This window comes from Filicampus tigris, chromosome 14, assembly GCF_054856515.1.
Source record: "Filicampus tigris isolate MCC_2025a chromosome 14, RoL_Ftig_1.0, whole genome shotgun sequence".
NCBI lineage: Eukaryota > Metazoa > Chordata > Actinopteri > Syngnathiformes > Syngnathidae > Filicampus > Filicampus tigris.
Genome location: NC_141230.1, coordinates 15,752,659 through 15,780,430, shown reverse-complemented (window position 1 = coordinate 15,780,430; position 27,772 = coordinate 15,752,659). Strand labels below are relative to the sequence as shown.

General features: G+C 40.0%; 1 protein-coding gene across 4 annotated transcripts in view; it reads left to right on the top strand.

Moving 5' to 3' along the window:
• The window catches only part of epha3 (eph receptor A3), an 83,770-nt gene that overhangs the window by 6,638 nt on the left and 49,360 nt on the right, over positions 1-27,772 (top strand). For all 4 annotated transcript variants that reach the window (XM_086050990.1, XM_086050989.1, XM_086050993.1 and 1 more), the window contains exon 3: positions 7,308-7,968. In XM_086050990.1, the coding sequence (XP_085907116.1) occupies positions 7,308-7,968 (661 nt within the window). The remainder of the gene's footprint in view (positions 1-7,307; positions 7,969-27,772) is intronic.

Genomic DNA, 27,772 nt, shown 5'->3' with positions numbered 1-27,772 from the left:
TTTTGGTCCATTCTCCATCTCACTAAACATTGAACACTCGCCATATGGTCGAGATGCTTAAGAGAAAATGTTTGTATTGGTGTTTAATGTATTTGTGTGCGTGTGTGTGTGTGGGTGTGTGTGGGTGTGTGTGTGCGTAAAAAGAAAGATTATGGCATTAAGGGATTTTGGGTTGTCTGGACAAAAGCATGCTTGCCGGAATTTTCAATGTGCTCAACCCCTTTCTGGCACGATATGTGTTCAAAATTGACCTCATATTTTACCCCTTTTTTATTTTTTGATGAAAATACTGTAATTTAATTGTTACGGTCATACTAAATAAACCAATTTTCTATTTGGAATTTGAAGATATTCCACAATGAATTTTGGCAGCAGACCTATATATATATATATATATATATATATATATATATATATATATATATATATATACACACACACACACAAATAATATTGATTGACGTTTCCTTTGATAAAAATAAAATTTAAAAAATCTGAATGTGACAAATTTTTATCTTGCTTAGCCTATAAAGTGTGGTCAGGATTGTGAGGAACAAAACGGAATCCTGCCTGCATTGTGATATACTGTAGCTTTGCTGGGAAGCTAAACAATAATCATTGCGTGCATCCACTGAAAGCTTTATTTTTTGAAACCACAACAAAAATGTTAGTATTGCATTATGCAAATTTCACACTTGAGTGTGCTTTTTAAAATGAATTCGCACCACTAGTTTTGGGGTTAAAGAAAAAAATCTGCAGGCTCATCTGTCAGCCTTTCTCCACTACAAAGTCTCTGCAGTGGGTTCTCGCTCAGAGTTTATTTGTCTAACTGGTTAGGCTACTGTGCCTCAGGGCTGGCCTGCACACTCACATATGCACACACACGTACGCACGCATACACACACACACACACACACACACACTAGCACATTTTCTTATTTTTCCTTGATTAAGTGTTACTTTTTGGCTGTGACTTGAAATAATTCTCATTTTCTCAGAGGAGCTGCCAGTAGTTTTTTCTTCAATCGCATATGGAACTGGAACCGTATAAAAGCGTCTAACTTGGTTATTTATCATTATAAAGTTTATCTTAAAAAAAATACTTAGTGTGAAAACGGTTGCATTTCCTTGGCAAATTGTGAAAAAAAATTGAAAGGTTTTTTGGACAAAATGAGGTATGAAAACTCTACAGTGGAGGCTTTTCATTTAAATGCCGCTAAAGAAAGATGTGCATCGGTGGGAAAAATCAAGTTCTAAAACATTGATCATACATTCCGCAGTTATACATTGGCAAAGATAAAATTCTTACATCATAGACATTGACTAAAATTGCCATATTTTGACGACAGAGCTACATGAGGGGGATACAATTGTTGCTATTTGAAATTTGGCCAGCAGGAGATGACGCAAAACTAAAGTGTCAGCAACAAATTTTGACCAACATTGGAAGCTCCACTGCAGAAGTATGGAGTAACTACAGTAGTCTTGTATAAATATGTGAAAGTAGATAGTGGGAGTTGGTCGAGGTCGGTAGACGGAAACGCTAACATACCCCGGTTTAAAATGATAGGCGGACCGGCCTATAGGCGATCACTAATGAGTACTGACGATGGTTAGGGAAAAGGTAGTTGGAGTAAAAGAATGCATTTTGTTTGGGAATTGTAGTGGGGTAAAAGTAAAAGTTGCCAGAAACATAAGTAACGAGATAAAGTGCATACAGTATATGGGAAATTTCCACTTAAATACAGTAATGCCATATTTGTACTCCATTCATTCTAAGACTGGTAGTGACACATTTTAGAAAATAAATAACACAGTCAGGGGTACCACTGCCGCAATGTCCTGAGTGAGTGTGAGCTAGAAAAGACAGCGATTGAACAATATGAGGCACAAAAAAGGCAAAAGCAGAGAAAGGCAGGATGAGAGACACACTGGCAGGGAAAGAATGCTGATGATGAAGTCCTCAAGGTGAATCATCTGTAATTACTCACGTCATCTAGTGACTTGCCCCGATAAGCAGCCTGCCCTGGGACACCGCTGCGCACAAATGATTTCTCATAATGTGGCACCAAGCCCTGACACACACGCACACTCCCTCACATTGACGGAGAGGCAGTGGCTATTGGTCCACTGGGGCACAACACGCTCCGGTCAGAGCAAATTAAAGAGTTCAGCCTCCCAGGATGTTCACAGCGTAGACAGGCTGAAATGATGAGTGTCTGTCTGTATGTTAGTATATGCCAATGTGTGTGATCCAGATATACTCTTATCTGTTTGGGAGGCAGGCTGATGGCTGAGCAGTGTCCTGGGAGCTTAGCCGTCCACAAGACTAAAGAGAGTTACAGATTACATTCTTGAGTGCTCTGAAAGCATTCTTCAGCAACAAACCAACACCCCAGACACTCTCTGGACATGCAAATAGAATTAATGGCTACACACAATGTGAAGTCTATTTTTCGTGGAAACCAGTGGAGAATACAACTACATTGCGGCATTGGCCAACAACTTTGCATATCCTGTGATCATAAACTCGAACAAAAGTTGAAAGTTTATGAATGGAGTTGAAATTCATGCAATAAAACATGAACATTTTGACAATGTATTGGTACACATAGCTGACCTTTGTCCAGCCAGTGTGAGATTGATTCCTACTCAGTGAGTGACTGTGGATTTGAATTGTGTTTGACTTGATGTGCAGTTGACCAGCGAACAATCCTGGATGTGCATTAAGTCAGCTGGGTTAGGCTCGAGCTTCCTGTGACCCGGAAAACGATAAGCACTAGAAATGGATGGAACATACACATTTTACTTAAACAAAACTACTTAAAATAAATAATAAAATAAAATATGTGACATCTTTTTTTTTTCCTGTCCTCATTTGCTGTGAGCAGCTTCGGCCTAACAAAGTCAGTGATTGGAAAGTTGTTCAGTTCAGACGAAATTGATTCAAAGATTATAAGAAAAGCAACACACTGTTCCCTCACTTTATCATATTTCATCATTTTCATCCCCGCTACTTTGCTTTTTTTTTTTCCTCTCGAGTGATTGTATTTTATGTTTTTTCACAGTATACTTAATGCGCTTGTGGGAAAGGAAAACCACAGTGGCCGATGCACTTTTCAGTCAGGCCAGGAAAACAGTAAAACAAATAAAGACAATGAACACTTCATGCCCGAACACTCACATGCAGACTCAGTTCACGTGCCACCTCACTAGGCCCCGCCTCTTAAAGGCGCATGCATGTACACAGACACTTGCTTGGAATTTTACATTTTTGCCTTCAAATGTGTTTTAAATGTGTTAAAAATGTGTTGGGAGGGTAACATTATTAAAACAATGTTTTTTTCCCCCTATGGATTCTCAAATAGCGTGTTTTCACCTATTGCAGGAAAAGCATTATAAACTTTCTCATCAAAGTTTTCATCGATATTTTCTCTCATCCACAAACATTTGGTATATTGGCATCAGTATAAAGGAGCGCTGAGTCAATGTGACTGCTAAATAAAAAGACATCCTTGTAATTGTTTCTGTAGCTCCACAAGACCGCCAAAAAGTGCCTTTTCCCATCACATCATAGAAGTTGCATACGGTAATAATTACAACTTGTACACAATCTTGCCTGAATTGAAGCTAGCATGGCTTTATTTACACCAGCTCATCTGTGTTATGAACATTAAACACATTCACATCTTGTTGAAAATTCACCCAAAATCAGATTGGCAGCAAAGTCAAACAGAGGAAGCATGCAATGTGTGCTCCTTTTGGATAACAGAGGCTGAAGAAATGCCCTTTGACTGATATGCAGCAGTTGTCGTGTCTGTGACCCCCGTGACCCCCACAGAGGCCAGAGTGTAAGATGGCTCCACACTTGCTGTGGACAATTTTGTCCTACTGTGGAGGAAAAAACATTCAGTGATCAAACCATTAACTACTCAGGTATCACCATTAGGCTAAAGTGTGTTTTATAGGCTACAAGCATGCGTTTACGTATATGATGAAGTTTAAAATGTAGACGTAGTGTATAGAAATACATGAACGAGAATCACAAGGTTAACAATCACAGCAAAGTTATTATTGTTGGATTCATTCAGGATGCTTACCTTCCGTCGTTTCGTAAAGTTTTGGTCCGAACGCATTGTTACCCAATACTTTACACTGGCCCGTTAACTCTCATTGACCTTCCTTTGAAGCGTGTGAACTGGTGAACTGCTAAGGCGTGCCTGTTGCCATAGTTGTAATTTCTTTAACAGCTCATGTTACCGCACTCTCATTTTACTGTCCCTTAAGTTGCTCCACCTACAGCAAAGATCAGAGAAACCTGGGACAAGATCACACCAAACAGTGGCCCAGCTGTGACCATGGGGGGCAGGGGGCAAAGGTCACAAGGACCGGTGTAGGGTCCTAGTGTTGTTATATGTCAATTAGGAGCCAATGGGAGGGGAGTTTCACCCACCTGGTGATAAACAAAAGACTTGTCCGCTTGTTGCTTTTAATTATCGAGACATGTTTGGGAAGCAAGAGTCTCCGTATCCACAGCTGGAGCTTCCTCAGTTGTTGGATGGGCTTCTTATTGACCCTCTAAACCTTCATTTTTACAAAATCATTTGTTGGTATCTACAGTTAATGTAATTTTGCTGTAAATGAAGAAGACCGTTGTCTCCAAATCTGCCTTATTAACTACTTATTTGGGTGTTTTTCGCCGAGTTTAAGACGTGTAATAGTGTTCTCCTACTTCATTTCTGTTCTGTGTTTTAAATCATAATTGAACAATTCTTTTAATGGGTTGATACATTAGCATACCGCAGGGCAAGCTATTGTGACTCAGGTCAATTGATATTAATAGGATGACATTTGGTTCAACGGCCTCCTTCACAAAGAATCCTTTTCGTGAATGACTAATTATATACTGTACATATAAAAATAATGACAATGTTTTAACATCGAGTATTCCTGATAGCTTCCCTTTTTCTTTCTATAATAAATGAAGAACAAAACAGACAAGCCAAGCAATTTATTTTAATTGTTTTAATTGTACAATTTTGACAAAGGTACAAGACCTACAGCTTGGCATCAGCGGTCCATTTATGTGAAAATCAATTCTATACATATTTTCAAGGAACCGACAAAACATTTTTAAATGAAACCTGAAATTGTCTCAATGAGAGGAAGGTATTTTAAAGCAAAAAACAGAGCATATGTCTAGTATGCAAACAGCACCAAGCAAAGTGAAATGAACTTTCTCACAAACAATAACAAAGACAGTTGATGAGAGCACAAGCATCAATGATCCAAACCCACTGAACTACAAATGGGCCACTAAATAGACATAATTACTTGCCACACAGAAAAGACACCTCTGGGTAGAACACTGTAGTAGGCTGGTAACTGATTGGGTGAAACAGAAGCAGTAGGGCGGAACTGGTGAGGCAGTGAAACTAATAACACTGACACTTGGAATTAAACATTCATCCATCCATTTTCTATGCCACTTATCTTCATTAGGGTCAAATGAAAGAATAAAAACACAACTGATTGAAATAAAAAAATACACATGAACCAATTCCAGCTCTAGTCCAGGTATCCATTTACTGTCCTATCCTGGTCAGCGTCACAGGTGAGCAGAAGCCTTTCTCCGCTGACTTCGGGCGAGTATCTTAAAAATATCTAAAGCTAATTTCTGATACGGTCGGCCGGCTATTTTACATCAGGAGTAAAACTCCATTTAAAGTTTCACTGAAGTTTAAAAAAAAAAAGCCAATAGTGCAATGTACGCTTTATTTAGCCAGAGCACTCAAGTGTGTCTACTTTTGCCTGTATTTGTTAGACCTATAGAGCGCTTAGACTACACTGATGAATGAGGTGATGCTGTGAAACTATGACAGTGGAGGATAAACACCAAAGGAATTTCAAGGACTGTTTTTTTGTAGCTTATGGTGCTCTCTCCTTCCTCCATCACTCTGCTCTTTGTTGCTATAACTCTAGTTGAGCTAGCATCCCCTCGCCAGCTCTCCAGACTTTCACTTGAGGTCTTTTACTAAGAGATGAAAAGCAAGTGGCTACCCTCAAGCCTGAGAGGTCCTTGAACACTCAAAAGATATGATTGGCACACACACAATCGCAACAAAATTAGTAATAGAGGACAGAAGCACTCAAACCTCGCCTTGCTTTGTGCACGCTTTTAAAGCACCTGCTGCGTGTCTACAGTGTGCCTAAACATGCCACATGAACCCTATGTGAACTATACGTGAATGCACATGTGTCCGGAAGGGTTTAAGTTGAAGTAACACTTGTCCAAAAGTGCCGATAATTTTGTTTCCACTTATCAAGTGTGTCTCTCTCTCTCTTTGTTGCTCAAAAGTGCTGCCCATCCAGGCGCCCATCCATTCTTCATTTCGCTAGAAGAGAACAAAGCATCCCTTTAGACCCAATCATGCTAATGTCTGTCAATGTAACCACAATGAACCCAGTGTTTCAGGTGTTTGCGCATTCATCATCTCTCTGATTCACTGTTGATTTTCCTGAACTGCGAAGCCAAAGCGCATGATCAATGAGTCTTCCCACTGTGTTGAATTCAAAAGGAATGACGCCGCTTTCTTGTCTCCTTTCCTCTCTCATCGCTTTCTTCCAGTGGAGGGAAAATGTAAGATAGCCATGAACGTTCCTGGTATACACTGAAATCTCTCCATACTTTCTAGCTTTTCTTTTTTTTTCGTAGTAGTTACCGCACGTTTCTAGTAGCATTACTATGACGTAGATAGCCAAAGACTGCAGTCCTCACTTGTAGATCAACTGTTAGTAAAAGGGGTGGAAAAAAGCACTACACGATTTTTTTTAAAGAACATCCCACCAATTGTACTGATTTTAACCATGTTTCTCTATCACTAGAACATTGTATCTATTTGTTTAAAGTTCGGTGTTCTATAAGAGATCTGGTAGTGGGATTTTCCACCCTTAGGTGTTTAGATTTCAGCATGGATGTGTCTGAATCTAAATAACTTGACTGTAAATGGTGCGGAATGGCAATAACTCACTTTTTTCTCTCTATTATCCTTCCCTATTTTTCCTTATTTCTTCTTCTCCTCACCCCAAATGCTTTTCTTGCACCTTCTCATTCTTCAACCCCTGACTGCCTCCCTTTCCTGATCTTTTACTTCTACGGTTTCTCTCTTTAACTACCTTCCCTACCTTACTTTCTCTACCTTTCCTGCAAATTTCCTCCTGCATTTACCTCTGCGACTTTCCTATCTTTTGCCTCTATTTGTCTTTCCCTTCTCTCCTTTGTCCCTTTCCATCCATTTCTTTTTCAGTGGGAGGAGATCAGTGGGGTGGATGAGCATTACACACCCATCAGGACTTTCCAGGTGTGCAATGTAATGGAGTACAGCCAGAACAACTGGCTTCGCACCAACTGGATCCCTCGTCAGTCAGCCCAGAAGATCTATGTCGAACTGAAGTTCACACTGAGGGACTGCAACTCCATACCATTAGTCCTGGGCACATGCAAGGAGACCTTCAACCTTCTCTACTTGGAGACCGATGATGACCAAGGCAGTCACTTTCGAGAACACCAGTTCTCCAAGATTGACACCATAGCTGCGGATGAAAGTTTCACACAAATGGACCTTGGCGACCGCATTCTAAAACTCAACACTGAAGTACGTGAAGTGGGGCCCATGACCAAGAAGGGCTTCTACCTGGCATTCCAGGACGTGGGTGCCTGCGTCGCTCTAGTCTCTGTGAGGGTTTACTTTAAAAAGTGCCCAAACACTGTGAAGAATCTGGCCTCCTTTCCTGACACGGTGCCAGTGGACTCCCAGTCGCTGGTTGAGGTGAAAGGTTTATGTGTCAATAACTCGAAAGAGGAGGAACCTCCGCGAATGTACTGCAGCACAGATGGCGAGTGGCTTGTGCCTATTGGAAAGTGCCTGTGCAATGCCGGCTATGAAGAAAGGAGCAACACCTGTCAAAGTAAGACTTTTTATTCTTGCATGCATTCATCATTCTGTGTTTTATTTTGTCCGTCACCTTCCCATGTATCATGTATTTTCTTCTACACATTCTTGAACCCGCCTCCCTTAATCACACAGTGCCTTAGGTCTTTGAAAAATTGGAAGTCTTATAATGCACATTTACCAAATATGCAGATGTATTTGATGTGAACACTTTCACACCTCATATCTGTCAACCCAGAAGAACCTTTCTAACATAAAATGTCCAATCTTTGTTTTAAGTTGGTGCATGTGCTTTCTGTGTGCGTAGTGCGTTCAAAAGAACCCACAAAAACCATAGTGGGGGTGGATGAATCAGCAATCACACATTTATTTTTCCATTCATGCATAATGTGTTATCCAGGTCTTGGCTGTGTGTTCAACACACGGTAGTTTGATAGTAAGCCACTCTGTGTCACATCATTAACTTTGGGGAGATCTGAACCAGAAGACCAAGAATGGAAGTGATAACATAAAGAAGAGGGTTGGAGAGTGGATGGTAAAATACGAAATAACTGCGGTGGTGGTTGTGGGTGTCGGAGGAGACATGAGTGAGTCGGCATTACATCAAGTCTGGAGATACTCAATTTCACCCTGGAAGTGTATTGATACCCTGGAGGTGGTTTCCAGCTATCCTGCTGTTTAATTTTGGGCTAAGGTCTGCTTACGTCATTATCTTGCATGAAATGCAGAAGACTGATGTGAGTTGTTGTCAGTTGGTTGCTGGAGCAAAAATACGCAATGAGTGGATGGGCTGTTTTTCTTCTACTTGACCTCAACTAAGATTTTTAGCAATAGATTTAATGTATATGCTCTCCATAGTACTTCTATTTTTTTGTTTTCTGTACACCATTTTATGTGTCATTTTCATATATACTGTTAGACATATTCATTTGAATTTTCCATTCATTTTCGATGACCACTTGTGCTCATTATGGTCTCAAGTGAGATAGCGCCTGTTCTAACGGGTAAAAACTGAAACGGTCATCAATCATTTGCGGGGCACATAGAGAAAAGCATTCACCTTCATTCACGCCTATGCTTTGACTGACCTAATGTGTATGTTTTGCGAATGTGCTAGCAAGTTGAAGATGCCGGAAAAATCTGCGCAAGCATGGGGAAAGGCTTGAGATTCAAACCTAGAGCCTCTTTACTATGAAGGAAATGTGCAAACCATAATTCCATTTATTTGTTATTTTATTTTGAATGGATAAGAGTAAATTATCTGATGATGGTTTGTGACTGTGATATTCCCATTGGGACAAAGCAACCAAGTGGGTTCACAGGATTAGTGACGTAATGACGATGTTATCACATATCAGTGCGCCTTTTGCCTACAAAACTTTAGCTTGTATATTTGAATGTCTTGTCTGAATGTAAAGTACAGAATTCAGGTACACACGTTTGAAAACAATGGATTTTGAAAAACATAATCATAAACCAAAAGGCATGCGTTACCTATATAAACTGTTTGTGTTACATTGTGTTTAAACTAGCTACCATAATGCACACATTTCTTATTATTCAGAGTCACATGCATCATTTAAAAATCAGATACATGATATTGTGACATCCTGCCACAAAATGAGAGCATCTTAGCAATTGATGTTATTTTCCTGAGCTAACCCAGAGTGTTTGCACAGAACTCAAACATCATCTTACCAATTCATCCCTCTTGCCTCTTTTCTCACTTTATCTAAAGGCCATCACATGACCACGTCTGCTTTTTCTAAAATTGTTTTGGAAACTCTGAGATTATACATATCAGTGCTTTCTGGCAACTTCCTGTTTAATTCATGCTCCTCTGGTTTATGCATGTGTTTACATTTTTTTTTTTTTCAAATTAAAGCCAAAAGTGCTTGCAGACACAGCATGTGCCATAAAACCCCAAGCTGTCTTCGATGTGGCTGGCAGCAGTGGTTTATATCATTCTATATGTTCTGCTCCAGAATTTGAATGTGTTTGACACCGACATTCCTGCTCTAGCTGTCCACAATGACTGTATGCTCTCCTTGTGCAGTATAGGAGACTATGTCTGCATCCCTTTTATCATATCTGGTTGAAAATACTGCCATGTTGATGCACTTTCTGCTTTCCAAAGCCCCACTCATTGTTAATTAAAGATCAAAGATTGTGTCACGGGTTAAACCCCTGCTGGTGGGGCCAAAGGAACTTCTTTTCTGGGATGGTGGACCTCTGGCAGACTCACCGTCCTCATGCTTTGTTATCATGCGGGTATCCTGTACTAACAAAACGTCAAAAGATAGAGGAAACTTATGTATACTTGTTCTGCTCTGATAAATGAGGATTATCATGAGTTGTTGTTGTTCTGATAATGCTTAGAAACAGACATTGACCAGGCAAAGGCATTCGCCTCTGACCTGGGTTATGACCTGCAATGCTGAAATATCATTAGAATACTTCAAAAAGCTGCAATCACGACATAAATAGATGTAACATCAAATGCTCATCGTGCGGGATAGAGTCGTGTTAAGGTTGCTTCAACTTTTCCCTGTGTATATAAATGTTGTAAATGCATTATGCTGGCAAACAGCAACGAGCCAACATCAACCCCTTGAGCCAATCAGACGTCTTTCACTGCCTTACTCCCTGTGAATTGTGTGAATGTTTGGATGTACTGGACAATCTCTTATTGAATTCAAAGTGCTCTAATGGACTCTAATAAGGTCTTATGTTACGCTGGAGTGGGACAGCTGCATCAACAGGCCCCTGCATCCCCCACGTGTAGCCACCGTGGGCCCCAGAGCAGAGCTCGATGCCCAGACCCTCTGTGTTAACAGACAGATGAGTGTATGCAGTTAGGTCACCTTACAGACTGATAGTAGGGAAGCTGAACACATATTTACAATGCAGTGGACAGCAAAAACGGATAAATACTGGCATGTGTAAGCCCACAGACAATATCAGTGGCCATATAAAAAATGAAGGCAGGGACACCCAAAAAAAAAAAGCAGGAAGTTTTGCTACAGTCATTGACTATACATCAGTTTTTCTATTTCACTTTTCTTTGGCTGTCTGGAAATTGATATCTTATATAAAATGTAATGCTCTAATTAGTAAGTGGCATATTTTTGTTCTTGTTAAATCGAAGCCAAAAGTCTACACTTGACTCAAATCACGTTATTTCAAATCCATTGTTTTGTTGTATTAGGTTAAAAATTCTAAAAACGATCAGCATTCAAATACATTCGCAACTTTATCCGTACTTACCGGCACACGCACAAACAAAAGTTAAACGAGGTTCACAGCTGAGTAATCAGTTCATGACTGAATTGATTTTATTTTCATTTATTTAAATTTATTTACCTTTATTTAGTCAGGCAAAACAGATTAAGAACACACTTCTTATTTACCACTGTGGCCCTTACAAGAAGCAAATTGAAGTGAATTTAATCACGGAATGTGGTGAGTGAGCTGTTGGTGTCGAATGTTTTGGTGTGTTAGTGATTCTGCTCTTTGTTGAATATTTCATGTGTTGTTTTTCATCACGGCTGTAGAATTAATGCAGGATCTTCCATTAACTGACACCTCTGGCGAGATGCGAGGGGGCCAAGAGAGAACATTAGAGCAGTTTTTTTGTTTATACAGACACAAAAGTGTCTTTAAAGGGCCTCTACAGAGTACACTTTCATTATTATCGTGTGCGTGTGTGTGCAGAGTTCCCTCCATAATATGAACTGTATATGGAAACAAGGTTGTTTTTTCTGCGGCGCCATCAAAAGTAAGCATGCACCTGTACGTTATTAGAAATGGACCACCATGATCAATCTGTTATGATCCAAATGTGTGTGCAAGCATTAGTTGTGTGTGGCACAGAACGGAGGCTAAATGTTGTGAGTGCGTTTGGTTATTTCATCATCAATATCACAGCGGACAATGACGCGGGGTCTTAGTGTGTGAGCGGTCGTGACAGTGGTCGCCAGATTACCGTATGTTTTGAGAGTAGCCTTTCCGCAGAGAATGTGGGGCCAGATCTAATCTAGCTAAGTCGGTCTTTCATCTGTCATTAGAACAAACTGCAGCAGGTGAAGCGACTCCTGTCTACTACCATCAGTGTGAAATTCCTGCCACCTTAATTTGATCCTAAAACAGCAAACGGATGTCTGTAAGGAGAGTATGGATGTGTGTGTACAAATGTGTTTGTGTGTGTGTGTGTGCCCCTATATGCATTTTGCAAATGCAAGCAGCTGTCCGGTCGCATGTTGATGCGAGGCCAGAGTTTACGTTCTCACTTGATGTATCCAGACACACAATACCTTAACCGGCCAGCCTGTTGTGAATGCTTTAAACAAATAAGATATTCATACAGTAACTGCAAAAAAAAAGAAAAGAAAAGGGTTTTGACAAAACTTGATTCAATGTCCTTGTCACATCGGATTTAGAGTAAAATGATAATTTGGGGGTAAATATTGTGGCACTGTACATAAATGACCTCGATACAACTATTTGATGATTTTTTTTTTTTGCTATGTAATTTTAAGGAAAACCAAGAATCTCAATCTTCACATTTTGCTGTTTTGTTATGTATCAGTGGTGTTGATCATGTTGAAGTGGCATTGGGGAACCTGCTCCATTTATAGATTATTTTACTCCACTGGGTTATTACAGTAATACTGCTGTCTTTATGAATTCTCTTGAATTGCTGACATCAACCTGAGAAAGGAATCAATACAATTGAGTCGATACATTAAAATGGCCAAATATAACACACATTTCCTTTATGGGGTGTGTGTGTATCTATGACATCAGGACAATCAACATTAGACATGTAGGGCTTGATTTAGTGCATAGTACCGAGATCGAAAATGTTCACTCAAGTGATCCACTGTATGTGATATCAATGAAATAAATTGTTGTAATAATTTTAGCTTCAAGCACTTCAAATGTGAAACTGTTTTCTCAGAAAGGATCTGGTCTTTTTGTTACCTCTTATTTTTCCTGTGCCTCCTACTCCCGGTTCTCCATAGCAGTGCCATTTGCACCTGCCTTTCAGAGGTGGTATTTAAAGTGGAAGTCAACCCCCAAAAATTCCTTGCAATGATATGTTCTACGCGCCTCCATTAGTCTAACCATGTCATTCTGATTGATATTGTGTTTGTGGAATATGAGTTAAGCAGCAAAATTCCCCCCTTTTTAGCCTTCTCAGTGGGCGGCCATTTTGCTACTTTCTGTCGACTAAAAATGACATGGCAGTTGCTCAGGGCTCAGCTAACGACCAATCACGGCTCACCTGTTTTTTGAAGCTGAGCCACGATTGGTTGTTACCTGAGCCCTGAGCAACTGTGGTGTCATTTTCAGTCGTGAAAGAGGCAAAATCGATGCCTGTACAAAAATGGGTGGATTTTGCTGCTTAAACTCAAATTCCACAAATGCAACATTTATCAGAATACTGTGTTTAAACTAGTGGAGCTGCATAGAACATATTATTGTAAAGACAATTTTGGGGTTGACTTTCCGTTTAAGACGCAAAATCAGCCATCATATGGTCATACAGTATGTTTTAAAACAATTTTTTGTGTGCTAAATTATTTCATTTGCATATAATTGATATGATATTGATATGAGTCGCATTTTAGCACTATTGGAAGACACTCCCTGGGTGCGCTCAGTTAGAAGACCAGCTTTTGTTGGTGTAATAAACTCAACAACAACAACAACAACAACAATAATGATGATGATGATGATGATGATGATGATGAATGGTAAGCCATTCCCTATTTTTTCCCAAACAGCTTCCTAGCCAGACATTTTAGGCTGGGTTCTATAAAACCACATTTATTGGCTCTGCTTTGCTCCCTTAGAAAGTCTGGCTTTGTTTGTGTTGACCGTTATATAACCACTCGCCTCTCGAGAACATGTCATCTCTGCTCACACATGAGCATGCATCTGTATAGTATACTATACGTCTCTGTGTTGTAGCCTTTATATTTATATCTTCGCAGAGTAAACCGAGCAATTGTTCTCCGTTCCAGCAGCACTCAGCTACACATGATACTTTTACTCTAGATAATGTCTTTTACCGTTTGCTGACCAGATTCGGTCTGCATTGCGCTTTGTGGTTCAGTGTGGAGTTATTTAATACTACTCAGAGACAACCAACAGAATGCTCACATATTTTCAAAACAGCCATTTCATATCAAATCATCAAATTGCGCTGTCCGGTGTATGAATGCACTTTTTTTTTTTCGTTTTGGTAAATGAAGTGTTATACTGTATATGGCTGTGTTGTATGCTAGTGTTCCATTGCATCCGTCCTCTCCTCCCTTGTCACATTAGTTTAGTGTGAAGGCTTTCTCTGCTGCAGCCTTTTGGCTGGGTGCTCCCTGGAATGTAGCCATTTTGGAGCTAAGAAAGAAAAAGAGAAGAAGAGCTGAGAAGAAAGGACATGGTTTGGATTGAGTGCTCCAGTTAGAGGGATCTCATAGTACCTTAGTACCTTATTGCTAAACAGTTTTAAAAAAAATGTCAAAAACATTAGGCCAGTGAGAAGTCGCTGTGGAATACATTGTGAGTTATTTTTCATAACATCAGACGCAAAGCTAAGTATGGCAACATAGATTCTTACAAGCACATAGTCCTCACATCAAAAGACTAGAACCCTCCTGTATCGTTTGACTTTTTGGGGCTCCCCCATTGCCTCGATGTATACACAAAGCTAATTAAAAAGCTTGGTGAGGGGCCTGCAGTAATCATACCACTCGATTACACAGCAGCCTGGAGGAAAATCTGACTGGGGAGGGGGAGCAAAAAAAGAAGGGAGTGTGGAAAAAGTGAAAAGAGAGAGGCAAGAGGATGAGTGTGTAGTTAATTAGAGACACCCTTAATTCAAAGACTGGAATTGACTAAGCGAGGCAACTCAGCAATAATTCTGACCGCTGGAGCATATACTGATCCCTCTGTGTGTGTGGGGGTGTGTGTAATGTGCGTACGTGTGTGTGCTCGCGCACGCGTGCGCGTTTGTGTGTGGTAGTGAAAGAGAGGGCCAGAATGTTCAAATAAAACACACACTCACATGCTCATCCTTCGCAAAGTTAACATTGCATGGATATAAGTGTGCTTACCGTGTACTGTACAGTATTCTGCTATTTCTCGGAGCATCGTTTGCACCCATGCAGCTATATATTGTGTACACTGAAAAACAAAGAGTGTGATGAATTGACTTGATTATATCTTGTCAATTGGGTACACATAATAAAATCATCTGGACACGTTTTAAGTAGATGTAAAGTCTACTTAAAAAAAATCCTGATTATTTTATTTCGAGCAACCACTTGACAAAATAAAATCGAGGTAATTCAGAAAAAAACCTTTTCAATGTATATAGTTGTTGTTCCAACAGAGCAGAGAGAATATGTGCCTGTGAGTAATGCTGTATACTCCCTTTATTTGCGTTGCTGTTCCATGTGTAGCAATTGTTTGAAGGTTCATAATTACAATGACATCTATGCTAATTTCTGTTAGCCTGTCTCTGACATTATAGTGTATGTTAACATTAAGCTAATAGACTTCGGTAAGATGAAATTGTATGGTTTGGTTGAACAATTTGGTGATTTAATATATAATGTTTGGTTCGCTTTTATTTTAAGGAATACTTTAAAAGCGGGTCACTGATGGTGTAGTGGTACACACGCCTGAGTTGTGTGCGGGCAGCGTGGGATTGGTTCCCGCTCAGTGACGGTGTCTGTGTGTGTGGCCTGCGACTGGCTGGCGACCAGTTCGGGGTGTAGTCTGCCTTTCGCCCATTGTCAGCTGGGATAGTTTCCAGCACCTCCCCTCAACCCTGTACAGCATAAGCGGTTTGGAAGATGACACATGATACTTTAAAAGTGCTTCTTAATGTGTTTACGTGTGTTTTATTAAGATTGAATGTCTTTAAAAGGGAAGTCAACACAAAAAACTTCTTGTAATATGTTTTATGCGTCCCCAGTAGTCGAAACACGTCTTTCTGATCACAATAGTGTTTGTGGAACATGAGTTAAGAAGAAAAACCCACCCGTTTTTAGCCATCTCAGGGGGCGGCCATTTTGTCACTTCTGTCGACTGAAAATTACATCACACACCCTCAGATAACGACCAATTACAGCTCACCTGTTTTCTGAAGTTGAGCCGGTTCAGACTAGTGGGGCTGCATAGGACATTTTTGGGTTGACTTTCCCTCTTAAGCGTGTGCGATGGGATAAAAACAAAACAAAAATATCTAAGTATATGAATTATCTACATTGTGGATTTTCACCTAATATAGTTGGGTTGGGAATGTATCCCCTGGAAAAAAAAAGGGGTTTAAAGACACTGATTAACTAAACTTGTGTGTTTACGTTTTTTGGGGGCAAATGAGCATGCCCTAGCTAAGGTTGCAAGTGGGGTTTGTTCATTTGTGGCATCATTGCCTGTTGCGCTCCTCTTTATGGGCCTTCCACTGCAAGCTGGGTAAGCCTGTCACCTTGGGGCCCTAGTAATGTTAGGACTTCAAAGCTGTTGGTAACCAACCACAGGCTGAGGAATTTAACTGAACAACAAACACATCCAAATGAACACATGTACGCACACACACACACACACCCCCCCCCCCCCCACACACACACACACACACACTCACTCACACGTTCAATGAAAGGACAGATAGATAGATAGTGTGTTTATTTGTTGAAGAGTCCTGGCTAGTTGACAGCACCACTTCCCAGTGGTCAGTCTTTGTGTGTCAGCGCGTGCGCATAAGGACTCCCATGCGTGTGTTTTTGTGTCTTTCCACAGGAAAGAAAAGATACAAATGCTGAGCAACATTTTTTTTATGTATGTTTGCATGCAAACCACATACGCAATTGATGGGTGTGGAACTTTCCCTGACATGGATTTTAGTGTGCGTGTGTGTGTTAGCGATTGCATGTCTTGTGTGTGTACACTAGTATGTGTGGGTGGCCTTACAGTGAAAGCAGGATGGACATTGTGGGAAATGTTGTGTTTACTGACACTGTGGATGTTTGGACACACATGTAATGTAATAGGGAAGTCAATCCATCACTGCTTGATAGGCAAGTAAAGGTGAACTGAATAAGAAGAAATAAGGAAACTGGGTTAAGAGGGAACATAAAGAAAGAGCTGTCAAAGGTTTAAAGACTGCTACTGACACTCTCAAATGAATGCTCTGAAATTTCTGCTGTTAGATCTCAGATAGTGACTTGCCGTATCTTTTTAACATGATTGTTGAGTGGTTGTTCCCAGCATATATTGCTTTTAGGTGTATCTGTAATAAAATACAATCAAAAACAACAACACATATTTACTTGGAAAGAGCTATCTTATTTGCCCCACTAGATCAGAATCTGCGGATTACATTTGGATGTATATAAAAAGATTAAACGGTAATATAGAGTTGCCTGAGGAGATATAGGGATGGATGAGGTTGCCCACTTGTGAGATAAAAACTAATATTTTTCATTGAGACTACCTTAGAACAAAGCCCAAAAATGATATGATGTTGCTGTCTATGCACTTGATAAACGTATAATGTGCACTTCATTTGGTACCCGTGGGGCTGTATAACAAATTCTACCTTTGCAACACGAGCAATATTGTCATTTATATTGTTTTGTACTATAACTTATATTTTATACTAGAAATGTTTTAGAGGCGATAAGAGATGTTTTAATACTTTGCACTCTTGAGTGGACTATTTTTTGCCAATGTATTAGAAGCAGCTTTCTGTGCGATACAGTTTGACGCTCGAGTGACCACAATAATAAACCTACTTGTCAATTAATACCAATCTGACTGTGTCAAACCTGTTCAATGTCTTCCTCAGAGGACATTTTAATATACGTCTTGTGCTAGATCTCATTCGAATTGCAGGTGTATCTTTTTCTATGCAGTGGCTCAAAAGGCTTATTACTAAAAACCCATCATGTGTGAAGCGTGCTTGTCCCTCAGACTCATCTGGGCGCCGCATCTGTCAAGTGTCTCACTTATCTAAACAGCTCCTGTAGGCATATATGGCAACATTTTGAGTAGTTGTCAGGAGCATCATGTCTCTGTACAGCTGCAATTTTGAGACGGAAGCTTCCAGCCACATAAATGTCTGTCTTGCAGCAGCCGTCTAATCTCGGTGCACTGGTTTGTCACAGACGCAAGCGTGACAAGAATTTCCACAAACTCTCCAAAGACAGCGAAGCAACATCTGTTTTCACTGGAAATAATTGCTATTGCTCAGCTCTGTCTTTTTCTCTTTTTCCCATATTAAAGAGAAGGTATGACAACGGCTCTACTCATCCCTCCAGATTAAAATTTTCTGCTAGACGAATCATACAAACAGTCTTAATACATTTCTTTACAATGTAACACTTTGTAACACGCCCTCATGCTATCACACTGTCACAGCATGTCACTTGTCTGGCCCAAGTAGAAGGCTTTCATTCTGGGATGGTGGGAGGAGTAGAAGAGTGTGTGGTCTGGCTGGCTTTTTGTTTTACAATTTTTTTTGACACATGTTCAGTTCATTGAATACTCAAAATTTTCCTTAGGTGTGAATGGGTGTGTGAATGGATGTTTGTTCCCTGGGATTGGCTGGTTGGGATAAGGGTCCAACCCACTGTCAACCCTAGTGAGGATAACCAGTATAGATGGATGGATAGATGGTCTAAAGTTTTTCTTGTCTTTTGCACTTATTTTTATCACCATGTACAGAATTAAATGCTTTCATCAAAATAGCCTTAAACGATTTTATGTGACAGCAGTAAACAATATTGTCATGTATATATTTATTTCCATATTATATCCAGTATGTAATATTATATTGCATTGGTATTTAGTAACAAAGCTCAAACATATTCATGGAAGCATGAATGCAAAATGTAAAAAATGATTCTAATGAACAGTAAATGAACAGACAAATTGGTCATTGGTTACACCTTAACTTGGGTATTTGTTGGGATTCCCCACAAGTTAACATTGGTCTTGTTACTTTTCGCTCTCATTTTAATTAATGTGTGTAAGCAACATACGCTAAGGGGAATCTGTTACATTCTGTAGGTGTATGCATGCAATTGAGTCCGATACAAGAGATGCATGCAAAATGTTGCTTTTATAAAGATGACACTCAGTTTTGATTTGCTCCCAGGAGGGATTGTGCATGTGTACCCAATTTTATTGTCTGTGAAGAATTTCTCAGTAGACATAACACAGCTCAATTTAACATCAATATGACATTTTGACCATTCTATCTGACTAACTTGTGCTGTTCTTTGTGTTAGCACAGTCTTCAATTAAGGTCTAAAACGATCGTTTTGATCTTTCAAGTCACTTATCTTGATTTTTTTTTCCCTCCCAACGATCAGTCTGTGAGATTGACGTAACATCCAAAAGATTGAAGATTGACCTAAAAATGAGCACAATATCAGAAATCTTACTCGCTGAAATTCAAGTCTCATCTTAGTATTTTGTCATTCTGAAGTTTAAGATCTTAAAAAAAAAGATTATTCCTAAACTGGACAGTATAAATTGTTCTCTTTCATGTTTCCTTTTTTAATTTTTTTTTTTTATTGCTGAAACGATGATGGGAAATATACTGCCAGAACTGCTAGAAGTAAAATGTTCCACCACTTCTGTGTGTGATAGAAGAGCCATGGAGAGAGAGAGAGAGAGAGAGAGAGAGAGAGAGAGAGAGAGAGAGAGAGAGAGAGAGAGAGAGAGAGAGAGAGAGAGAGAGAGAGAGAGAGAGAGAGAGAGAGAGAGAGAGAGAAAAATAAATGCACAATTTAAGTGGAAGAGACACATCTGTCAATATACTGCATACAAGTCATTAGTAAAGTAGCGGTGGTGAAGACAAGAAGACGATGTGCTTACCATTGCACAAAGGCATTTTCAGCACCCACATACACACACACTCACACACATCCTGTGGTTGTGCGGTATTTGGGGCTGTAACAAGTCAGGGTGTTGTGCACGTTGCCCTTCCAATTTGTGATATTTGTTGGTTATTGATTGAAAACAGAATCACGCTGTGCAAGTTTTAACTGGTTTGTTTTTCATTTTGGAATTTAACACCATTTCACTCTTGTGCCACTTGTTCAGCAAAGTTAAAGTTGGCTGAAAACTGACACTCATGGAGATGAGTCACCTTCTGTTCCCTTTATACTCTGTATCAGAGACAATTTCTCAGCGAGGAGAGAACATTTGGGCCCAGTTAAGCTGTATCGTTTGGCATCACTGACTGGCAACTGACCCACGTGGATCCTGAGGCTCGCAATTTCTCAAAAGAGCAAACAGTGATTCAGAAACCTCATACTATCCAAGTCGGTAAGATGGTGGAGAGTTACCGATGATGTTGACCACATTTAATGTTTGTTTATTTTTTTAGAGATACATATTGAATCGTCTTTTATTGGAGAGATGCACTCCCCTAGCAACACCAGATCCTGGCGTAAAGTGAGCAATAACTGCAGCCGTTTTCTTGTTAATTGCATTGTGCATAGCAGGAAGTTTAAGTTCACTTTTGGCAGCCCCTGTATATTGTGTTTTTTTGTTTTGTTTTTGTTATTATTTATTTATTGAACCGGTTTATTTACAAAGCTGACCTGACTGCAGACAGCAGGGCAAAACAAGACAAAAGGCAAAAGCAAGTAAAAAAAGCTACAAATACGTCCAACAGACTGTTGGGTGAACCCTATTTTTTATTCTGTTTGTACAATATTTTTGTGACCCATTCCTCTTGCTCGGTCTCAGTGTGTTTCTTTGAATGTGTTTATATGGTTTTAAAAGTGTTTTAAGACTTTAAAAAATAAGTAGCATACATGATATAAAAACATGCCCGTGTATTTAAATAAGTCATTTCTATTTTATGGAATTTTACTTACCACGGGGGGTCTGGAACTTAACCCCTGTGAAGGAGGCGGGATTACGTGTGTGTACACACAGAGAACTTCTACTCAAGCCGACATGTCTAAATGATCCATATGCTCAGTTTCCATGCATCCATGAGCTTGCGACCACAGTTGATCAAGATAAAGGAAGAGCTCCCTGTACACTCATTTATTGCGCAGTCCACACTTCTCTGTCCACTTGCAAGAGGCAGAACGGTGACATTTACCCTCAGCTGTAGCGCTTGACTTAGAAATGGTGTCAGACGGAATGACGTGCCCTCTAGTGTGTGAGTGTTTGCGTGCACAAGTGTGGTAGTGGGTCATTTGCGTGCGAGCTACATAGTGCTCTGTATGCATATACGTGCATGTGAGTTTGTGTGTGCTGATTAAAAGCGGTTAGGCCTCAGCGATCAGGCCTTTAACTGCCCTGCACTCTGAATGCCAAACACAACTGAGCATGCTCAGTGCAGCCAAGCATGGAGGCTGGAACACGGACGACCTTAAAGGCCTGCAGCTGTGTGGATGTTTGGGTATGTGTCTGTTCTCATCTCCGGCTTGACCTTTACCCTCTCCTTAGACCAGGCAGTGCAGTCTCGAGCAGCCACGTTCATGTTTAAATTTCTCATTACTGATGCCATCGAGCAAACAAAACAAAACAGTGACTGCAAGATTACCTAATGCACTTACGTGATCATTAATAAATCAAAGCTCACTTAGATGTGTGTGCTGCAAAACCTGCCAATGTTTGGCGTTTATATAGAACTTACAGTACTTTCATGCTAAAGAGAAAACACAGACACAGACACGCAACGCATCAAATTAAAGACTGCAAACGAATTGTAAAAAAAAATAGCAAAGTAGCAGGTTACCTTGGTCACCAGTATTTAATCATATTTATGAATTTAGGGATTTTTTGGGGGGTGAAATGCCACAGCTACAACAAATGGTATTATCCATATTGCGCAAGCTATTTTAAGTCAAACCTAATAAAATAAAATGAAAATATCTGAAAATCCTGATGGGCTGGAAACAAAGTAAAGGCATTTTATTAAAATCAGTGTCAAAAAATATATTTAAGGACACACAAAGACATCTCTGATTTAAATTTGCTGTTGACCAGTGTAACCCAACATAATTATCTAATAACCTTGGGCCACACACAGATTAAAATACTTAAAGGTGTTGACCACCATGCATGTTAGCTAAACTAAACTGTTTTAATTCTAAATTGTCCAACAGTGTGGATGTGCATTTGATTGGTTGCTTGCCTATGCATTATGTGATTGACTGCCAACCAGTCCAGGGTGTACCCTGTTCATCGCCCAGCTAGAATATGCTCGGGCTATCATGCGGCCCAAAGGAATGAAAAGATGGATGTAAATTAATAATCACTTTTAAAACAATCAAATCCAGTTGAAAATGATTTATTTAATTTTGTTTGTATTTGTATCCCTTTTGTTTTCATTTCATTGTTCATTGCGAATAAACCCTTCACAAGTGGGTCGCTCTTCCAAGTTGGCCTCAATCACTTGAAAATGCGGCTGTTGCATATGCAGGCAAAAATGTATGATTCGAACTACAAACACTGTTCTGTATTCTTCTGAATTGCTCTTCCTGTAGGGATATTAATGTGCTACTTAAAGCAGGACAAAAGATCTAACCTTTAAAGGTTCTGGGACACAGTGCAGATGAGCACTGACCTTTCTTAGAAATTACACACACTCATGCACATATTTTCTCCCCCTCACGCACGCACACAAAGCTGCATGCGGGGCAGTCTGGGGAAGAAAGGAAAAAAGAGGCAGACAGCAGTGTCCAACAAAATTACTTTACTCATCATCCACAGATTTCCCACCTCCAATTCATTTCCCCTCATCTCCACCTGTTCAGATACATGGCAGCAGGTATTTGTCATGGTGAAGGTAGCATGACCCATGCCTGCGATACACGTGACCAGTTTTGCCATTCCTTCCACTTGGCTAGGCTTTTTCCGTTAAATGTCCAATTTCAGCGCAGGAAGGTGATGCCGAAGTACAAATTCGGACAGTATTTAGGAGGAACATCTTTGATTAATAAATGAAAGATAGCTGTAGGGATTCATGCTTTCCTCACTTGTCTTATGTTAGAAAACACTTCTGATTTGTATATTTCCCCTTTTATAGTCAACACTGGGAATAGGCATTTTATTAATTTTGCTGTTTTCTTTTGTAGCTTTATAGGTTGCCAGTTAATTTCTGTTTTGGATTAAAGCATTTAAAGGCATTTACTAAAACGACGATGATCATCATGAGTTTCAGGTGCTCTGATGTAACCGATGTCTGTTATTGATGAGATCCAAACTCTAATGAGCTTTGGACAATTAATCCATTGATTTACATGTAAATGGTTCCTGAAAGGCTACTATGACTGCCATCTGCATGTACTTACCATGCTAATGCCGTGCGTAGTGACACATGCACACACACCTCTACATACACACTCGCACGCACGCACGCAAGTGATTTAGAGGTTGATAGACGAGGTGCATGTGAGATGAAGGGAGACATGGCCGCTTGGTGACTCGTAAATTGCATTGCATCCAATTAACAGCAAAATAAGGTGTTAATTACGATGCCCACCTACTAACTGAGGGTGTACACATCTTTTGATTATCAGGTGAACATCTTGCACTGCGCCATATCCTTTCTGACTACATCTACCCAAAATGCTGTTTCTAAAGGAGCCACTTGCAATCGATTCGCTCTGGGCAACAGACCGTGGAGTCTGTAAACTTTGTTTTTCACACTAGGAAAATGTAACATTACAGGATTCTGCTATTGGCCAGTTAAATTACTGGGGTTCAGTGTTAATTACTAACATGCTTTCGTTTTTCTCTCAGTGAAATTATTCCCAGGTGCGGGAAAGAATCGGCTTCATCACACTTTTCTTTGAGTCAGCTAATACTTTGTGTGTGTAGGTTACTTGAGAGGATAAGCATTTGTTGTGCAGTTTGTCACATTCTTTTGGAGTTAATAATGTGACTTATCGGCACAGCTGGGCATTCCGCCTAGGCGACGGACCGGTCCGTCTATCCGCCTATGATGGACGCCCATTTTGCCGGCGACAAACAATAAACGGGAATTTAAAAAAAAAGACGGATTAAGCATAAGCGGAAGTGGATTTTCGCCAGTCTATGTAATCGTCTATAACCTGACATTGATTATTGTTTCCTTTGATGCAGGTAAATTTGATGATTGATTCGTGCATTTTACATCAGGCGTGTGTTTGGTCAGTTAATGGGTCCTAATAGCATGCTGCGGGATGTCAGGGTCACACCATGGACTGTTGACAATAATAGATGTGTGCTCGCAGATGATTCCTGTTAGTGCTGCTTGTATTCTGCCCGTTTATCTCAGAAAGAAAATGCCATCTATTGACGGATAAATGGATTAAAATTGTGCGGTAGTTGGTCGCAGTTTGTAGTCATAAACGCTAACGGAAGCCCGTTTAAAATCATAGGCAGACCGGCCCATAGGTGGGTACTATTTTTTCTGGCTGAACAAAATGGCGGATAAACGGACGGCAGAAGGGTACCCCGGCTGTAGGCGGAAGGAGATAAACGGACCGCAATTTTTTCATAAAATGCCCACCCCTGCTGATTGGTGTGTTTTTTTGATAATGTATTCTAGGTCCAGACATTTCAAGGTTTCTATCTCTGTTTGGTTTTGCTTGTGCACGTGTGCCAAAAGTTCCGTGAAGCGACATGTCACTCTATAATAATACCATCAATCACGGCCTCCGTGTCTTCATTCCTCTCTGTGTCTGCGGCCTCGTTAATTTAGCTTACCATTTATGAGCCTAAGAAAACAGTGAGGGAAAAAACGACGACGAAGGCACAGCAGACGCTTGCAATGCATGGGAATGATGAGGTCTGTGAAGTTCCATGTAGCACACCACGTCACTTTGAATTAATTGCACTAGATTTGTAACATCTGGTTAACATTGGAATATGTTTTCATACAGTATACGCCGCATGTTTCTGGACATATCACAGCTCGTCTGTTCAGTAATTAAGATCATAGGTGAAATTAAGATGAGTCATGGTTACTGGTAATTAGGAATGAAGGAAACTAAATCTGTCTTCTCAAATACAGACTGAGTCGAACTTATGGTGTATTCACACAGTAGGAGGCAGTGACTTACCTCTCATCATCTAGCTATCTAAAACTATAATTCATGTTTTCATATTTGAGATTGTTTATAAAATCAGTACGTATAATGTATGTCTTATAAATGTAAATTATCATACAGCTAAACTATATTCATTTAATTAAGCTCAATAAGATGCTTACACTTACTAAAAGCTATTATTCCATGTGTGTTAGTTATGTATGTTGATTAGAAATGATGATGAGATATATTCCAGAAGTCCTGCAAATTGCCAATGTAATATTTTTCACAAAAATGATCCGGTTAAGTTTTAGGGGAAAAATACGGTTTGGCTTCCATTGTTTGTTATTGTGGTTTGTAAAATACACTGTCAACTTGGAAAAGTGAAATTCTGTGGTTCCTAACAGGAAATATTGCTAGCAGTCTCCCTTTGCAGTCCTTCAAACCAGTATTGATCCATCCAACATCTTTTTGGGGGAAAGACCACTACTTTTGTTGACTCGCTCTTGCTTTACATAAATACTTCAGTATTTATAGGATAGCTGATATCTTAAGCTAATCATTGACTAACTGAGATGGAACACAATAAGATAACAAAGACGCAATGGAGCAGATGCCGAAATCCATCTGATCTGTATGAGATGCGGGACCGATTGAACATTACCTACGTCAAGAAAAGGAGAAAAAACATTTCAAACAACACGCATTACATGTTGTCTATCCGAGCCTTACAAGAATATACAGTTCACTATGTCAATCACAGCAATCTGCCTGTCATCGGGGAAATGCAATGTGATAGAAATCACAAGCGCTGACAGCAAATTATGTTGTGGTTGCCTTTGCTCTCAGAGTGCTAAGTGTGATTGTGGCTTTTTACTAAAAGAAAAGAGAATGTCCAAATTCTGAGTGTGTAACAGCCATGAGCATTTTACTTTGATCTTGCTTTGAGTTCTAATGCTGCAGTAGCCTACTAGCACTGTGTTTCTTATTCCATCAGCCTCTCTGCCGTAAAGGTGTGCTTTAATCTGCATTAAACTTTTGCGGAAGCCAGGATGGAGTATGTAACTCACACTATTGGATAATCTTCATGAAGCTGTAACGTGCCTTTAGCTTCACTGCGTGGCTTGAAACGGAGGCTGCGTAGAGTTTAGAGTGGTACTCAAGTGCGCTGGGGGGCTGCTACTGTGTGTGTTTGAGCAGCTTGAGATGATCCTTTTTGCAGGTGAAAATGGCATAGTCGTTGAACATAATCATTGGCTAGGTTTAGAGTTGGGCATTTTAATTAAAAAAATCCATCTAATTCATTCATAGGAACTGAGGTTGCTAGAGACCAAGTTACATTATATTGGAAGCTGAAATAGCTTAGCGATAACCTACAATATAAGCATTTTGATCTAAGTAGGCCAGTTCGTTTCAAATGCAGTTAAAATTAGGGTGTTTTCCGTTATCGTTAAAGAGTACCAAAATTAAAGATGTATAACACGTAAAGCTTCTACTGGAATACCAACCACAGCGGTAAGAACATTGAATGTGCACCATCTTCCAATTCGAACACCCAGACAAAACACATGTGTCTGATGTCTCCATTGTTTTTGTTTAATTTCTTGGTGGGATACTTGGTGTGCCATGGTGGTTTGATGTCATACTCATACAAACATACTTACAGGATGGGGGTTAAACTGTAGCACGGAGAGTTTAGTTGAACTACTGCACTCATTGGAAATGTGGCTACAGATCATAAACTGGAGCATCGCCTCTATTTTCCAACATGATGTATTTGTCTGCAATCGGAACTCTTTGCCATATTTGTTTTTAATGACAGACTGTTCTGGGTGGAGGTTATCACCCTTCCGCAAAGCGAAATACCATGTGTGTGCCCAGCAGGGGGACATTCCTGCTAGCCCCATGATTTCCTCTGGTCATTCATGCGGTCTTCATCCCCACTGTAACGGTATTGTCTTGGGGCTCAGCCTCCCTGACAGGCCCCCCACACGTCAGTCTTTGGCCACCCTGACAGCGCTGCCCTTCGGCTTCGTGTCAACCACGTTGACACTGAAACGCGTGATGGGACAGTGAGACCTGACGAAGATGAGCCCTTTGTTGGACTTAATCCCATCACTTGGTGGCCCCCCCCCAAAAAAAAAGATAATTTTACTCTTTGCTTTTAATTGCTTTTAATGTACTTTTTTTTTTATTTAGTTAATAGGTGTTTCCCTTTTTTAAAAGTAATATCACATTATTCTATATTACGTTTTTGAGGTGTTCTCACTTGCTTTCGACATCAACTGCATGTTTTCTGATATTTGAAAGTACAGACAGTATTTACCACATAGCAAACTGAGAGAATGTTTTAGACGGTTCCCATGAAATGTCGACAGTGAAGTCACACAACAAAACCCCCAACTCATTAAAAAAAAAAAAGGTAGAAAAAATCTTCCTCTGACTAAACTTGATTAGAGTTCTACCCTTTTTTCCCTTTTGGTAATTGATAAACTAACAAGAGAATGCGGCTGTGTGAACCAAGAAAGGGCACACAATGCTTTCTATAAGTCTATCAGCTACACCAACAAAACGGATGTATGCAATGGAAGCAAAAGGCAGGACAGAGGGCATCTGCCTCTACTTATGAACTCCACAAAGGGCATTCAGCTTTTCTTTCTTGGACCCTCACTCTTTCCTTTCCTCGCTCTTACTGCATTATGTGAATGTAAAAGGCGGCTGTGCGTCATCATTTAAGGAAGAAGCTGATTAAAGGTGATTAAG